This window comes from Primulina eburnea, chromosome 13 (assembly GCF_022965805.1).
Source record: "Primulina eburnea isolate SZY01 chromosome 13, ASM2296580v1, whole genome shotgun sequence".
NCBI classification, from domain to species: Eukaryota; Viridiplantae; Streptophyta; class Magnoliopsida; order Lamiales; family Gesneriaceae; genus Primulina; species Primulina eburnea.
In genome coordinates, this window is record NC_133113.1 from 11,234,669 (window position 1) to 11,239,310 (window position 4,642).

Consider the following 4,642-nt stretch of genomic DNA (forward strand, 5'->3'; position numbering starts at 1 on the left):
AATATTAATTAATAAAAAAAACCTTGAAGATAAGAATCTTGTTAATTAACTCATAGGATAATATAATAAAAAAAAAACTTGCATATAAGAATCTAATCCGAGAATTGTTATCAAAATAAATCCAATCTAACGATGTCTAGTATTGATTAGATTCTTGTAGATAGGATAAAAATCCGATGGTTGAGATCGAAGAAAATCAAATCTAATGGTTCATAGCGTGGATTAGATTTTTGAAGATAAGATAAAAATCCGAGGGTTGAGATCAAAGGAAATCCAATCCAAAGATCCATATTTGACAAGTAGATTTCTACGTCCTATTATATAATGTAATGGTTTCTACACCTTTTGTAAGCTTAATTCAAACTTAGCCCAAGATGAATTATAATATATTGAATTCAACTCCTGCATCACCTTACAACTCATCTTCATCATCTCATGATTTCAGTATAGAGTATGAAAATACTATTGATGAATCCGAAGAAAAAATAGTGCGAAGTTTGGTTGCAGAGAGACAATTATTATATACTGCTTACATTGACCAACACAATTCAGAAGCCACAAGTCGAGGGTCGATTCCTGGTCATATAGTCGTCCCACGTGATCGGGAAGCGGCTGATCAAAACCTGTTCAATGATTACTTTGCAGAAAATCCTAGATACAATGAAGCAATGTTCCGAAGACGATTTCGAATGTCTCGAGATCTATATTTTCGTATTTCCGATGATTTAAAAAATCACGATCATTACTTCACACAACGAAGAGATGGAATCGGCAGACTCGGATTGTCTACCAATCAAAAAATAACAACATCATTGAGAATGTTAGCGTACGGTACACCAGCAGATGCTGCCGACGAGTACATCAAGATAGGAGAGTCAACTGCACTTGAGTGTATGCAACGTTTTTGTCGGGATATTTTGGAGGTCTATGCAGAGCGATATCTTAGATCTCCTACTGCAAACGATATATGTAGAATATTTTCTATTGGTGAACAACGAGGCTTCCCTCGGATGTTGGGAAGCCTTGATTGTATGCATTGGACATGGAAAAATTGTCCAACAGCTTGGGCCGGACACTATGCAGGTCGTAGTAGATCTGCGACTATTATTTTGGAAGCTGTGGCTCATTATGACCTTTGGATATGGCATGATATTTTGGTATGCCAGGGTCCAACAATGATATTAATGTTCTGGAGTCATCTCATCTTTTTTCCAATCTGACACAAGGTATTGCTCCACCAGCACATTATTATATTGGAGCAAAAACATATAATACCGGTTATTACTTAGCCGATGGTATATATCCCAAATGATCAACACTCGTTCAAACTATTCATGATCCACATGGCCCCAAAAAGAAATATTTTGCGATGATACACGAGTCTTGTAGAAAAGACGTGGAACGAGCCTTTGGAGTTTTGCAGTCTCGATTTGCAATTGTAGCATCACCGGCACGATCTTGGCAGAAAACATCATTTGCATGACATAATGATCGCTTGCAGTATAATGCACAATATGATTATCGAGAATGAACGTAACCTGGATGCACCAATTCAAGATGCAATGGAAGCACCTGAGTCGGACGTTGAAATAGTTGTGGAAGAAAATATAAGATTTCAAGAATTTATTGATCGGTACAAGAAAGTGAGGGATAAAGATGCTCATATTGCACTGCGGAATGCACTTATTGACCATTTGTTGGATACATATAGTAACTCAAATAGTTAAATTTGTATTTTTTTTATAATCTGTAATACGAAGGCATCAAATAATTTATTTCTAGGAATTTTATCATTTAAGTATTGTATTTAATTCAAACTTAATATTTAAGTATAATAAATAAGAAATATTTAGTTTGTAAAATTAACTTAATTATTTAAATAAACTAAATTATTACTTACAAAATTTAATAAATATAATTTCACAATAACGAAAAAAAATAATTAAAAATAATTGGAAAAATGGTAGAATAAATTTATAACGGCCCGAAAATTCATGTTTGAAAATTTGCGGAAAAATTAAAATTTTCTTTTTAATATAATCAAAATTGCCTCATTCACGAATTAAATTGATAAATCAAGTTTAATATTCAAAATTTTCAGCGGAAGAAATTATTTAAAGTAATCCAACACTAATAAAATGTTTGAGCATAAAAAAAATGGTAAGTGCAGTAAATGAGGTCCTCGGGTTCCACTACTGCCGACCCAAGCTAGCTCACTGGTCCCCACCCTCGGCCTCGACATCATCAGTACCTACAACAATCAAGTCTAGTGAGCCTAAAGACTCAGCATGCTATATCGTAAATAACGACTAAATAATATAGTGGTAATTTAGCATGTTAGTAAATATATTTAAAAAAGTTGGCATGCATTCAAGTTATTAAACTTCTTTGGTATTTTATTTAATTATTTTTAAAGTATTAAATGCATGTTTATATCTTCTTTCACTCTTCAATCAAGCCATATAGGTATTTTTAAATATCGCAAGTACATGATTTTAATGCAAGAAGATCAAAATTGTTCATATTTAATTATGTGGTTCAGATCAGTTTTGAGATAATTTTAGATCTGAAAACTCGTTTTTGCTATCATTTTTAAAACGTCGACTTTTCGGTCGTGATTCTGAGAAAACTTTCAACGTGAAAATTGTAGAAGTTTTTGATACCTTCGATTTGATATAAAATTCTAAATATTTGGATAAAAATTGAGTGAGTTATGACCGTTTTTGTGGGACTGCTCAAACTGTGTTTCTTCAAAATTATGTTAGTGATATGTTCTTGAAGTTATTTGTTGCAGGCTTCGTTGGGCATCGACGGGCTTGTGCTACTGCATTTAGATATGTTATGAGATGTATTTAGGTGTTATTTGGTGGTTCGTTTGGGTCGGGATTAGCTTGGGATGTAATAGAAGTCGTAGGAAGCGAAACGATGCCGCATTGCGAGTTATTGTTGTATTGAAGTTACTTGTCAATGTTTGGGAACGTTCGGGGTGTTTGTATGGGTTTTAATCAATGTAATAACATCCTAAGATAAATCTTGAGGTGTTGGTTAATGGTCCTTAGGCTTGGATTGAAATGATGAATGAATAAGTTAGTGAATTTTCGTGAGTTTGCAAGTCCATTGCCTACCTGGACCCCTACACGGAGTCCGTGTCCGTTTTACTTCAAAAATAAGAAATTCCAGTGCCTACCCAGACCCGTACACGGACCCCTACACGGGGTCCGTGTACCCCTTTTAGAAAAAATAAATAATTTTTTTTATTTTTTTTAGGATTTGCTTCGAGGTTCTATATCATGGTTAAGCACCATGGTTAAAATTTATTTATGTAAAAATATAGGATTTGTTTTGTGGTTTTATGTCATGGTTTAGTGCGATGATTATACGAGGTCAAGTCTGGAGTAAACTAGAATGTCATAAGCTACTTATTGACTTTGGTGGTGAGCTCAAGTACCTATCTAAGACATGCAAGTTAAGTATTTAAAATTCATTTTAGTTTGTGCAGTACCGGCCCCAAGTGAGATCCAACGAATCCCTAGATCAACTGGTACCAGGATTGCTGCCAAGATCTATAAAAGTCCAAGAGGTCTTGGGTTCTAATCCTGAGAAGGCAAAAGCTCCAGTGTCTGGGTTGGAGAAGTTCTATGAGTAATGGGTAATAGGATAACCGTGAAGGGACTCAAGCCCAATCGAGAACAGCCCATGTGCATTACAAAATTATTTAAATATATTAGTATATTTATTTTATATTTTATATTTAAATTAATTTAATTAATAGTCAAATAATTTAACATAATATTAAATATTGAATTATTTTTTTATTTTTGTGAAAATTAAATATAATAGATAAATTAAAAAATTGAGAATATTATAGGAATATTATTTTTAGAGTAAAATTTGAAGTAGATGGATTGGAGATGAGTTTTGGATTTGATGCAAAAATTGCACTATTTTGAAGCAAAGTCTGCGCTAAAATAGTGCAATGGGTGGGAGATGGCTTATAAGTCGTTTTAAAAAATTGGGTTACCTCACTTTTTTTAAAAAAAAATCTTATTTTAATATTTTATTTCTTCAAAATATCTTTGTATATGTCCACCTCAAATTTTGCAAATAAGTAACCTAACAAATTACATATTGTTTTCATTAACATATTGAATTATTGATTGCTTTATCGCTTTGTTTTTTATATATTTTTTTAAAATAAAGTTTTGTTCTATTTTTTAGAAATTAAAGTGTTGAAATTTTATTGAGTAAATTTTTAACTAAAATTTTTTAATTAATTTTTACTTTACATAAATATAATATTAAATTATTTTTCAAAGAATATCAATTTTTCTAAATTATAAATATAAAATAAATTTATTTTTTAAAATATACTAAATGCAAACACGCAGTTTGATGGTTTAACAGCCATATTACAATTCGCCATTAACTATAATGTTCCTTGGATTATTCGATGGGAATATGGACTACAGGATATGACTAAAGAGAAATTTGATCTCAAATATACCTCTACTTTCTTAATCAGAAAAGTTCTCATCAAATGGTGGGGTAAAGAAGATTTCTTTGCAGAAGGCAAAGTATATGACCGTCAGGGGGTAATAGCTCTGGGAGTTGCCAGAGAAACTATGAAGAATTTAAATCATGA

The 4,642-nt window shown here is 32.1% G+C and overlaps 1 protein-coding gene across 1 annotated transcript; it reads left to right on the forward strand.

Moving 5' to 3' along the window:
• Nucleotides 1–374: 374 nt before the first annotated feature.
• LOC140810299 (uncharacterized) lies at nt 375–1,727 on the forward strand. Its single transcript, XM_073168173.1, has 2 exons — nt 375–1,157; nt 1,443–1,727. Exons 1-2 carry the CDS (start codon nt 375–377, stop codon nt 1,725–1,727), a joined length of 1,068 nt encoding a protein of 355 aa, XP_073024274.1.
• Nucleotides 1,728–4,642: the final 2,915 nt, after the last annotated feature.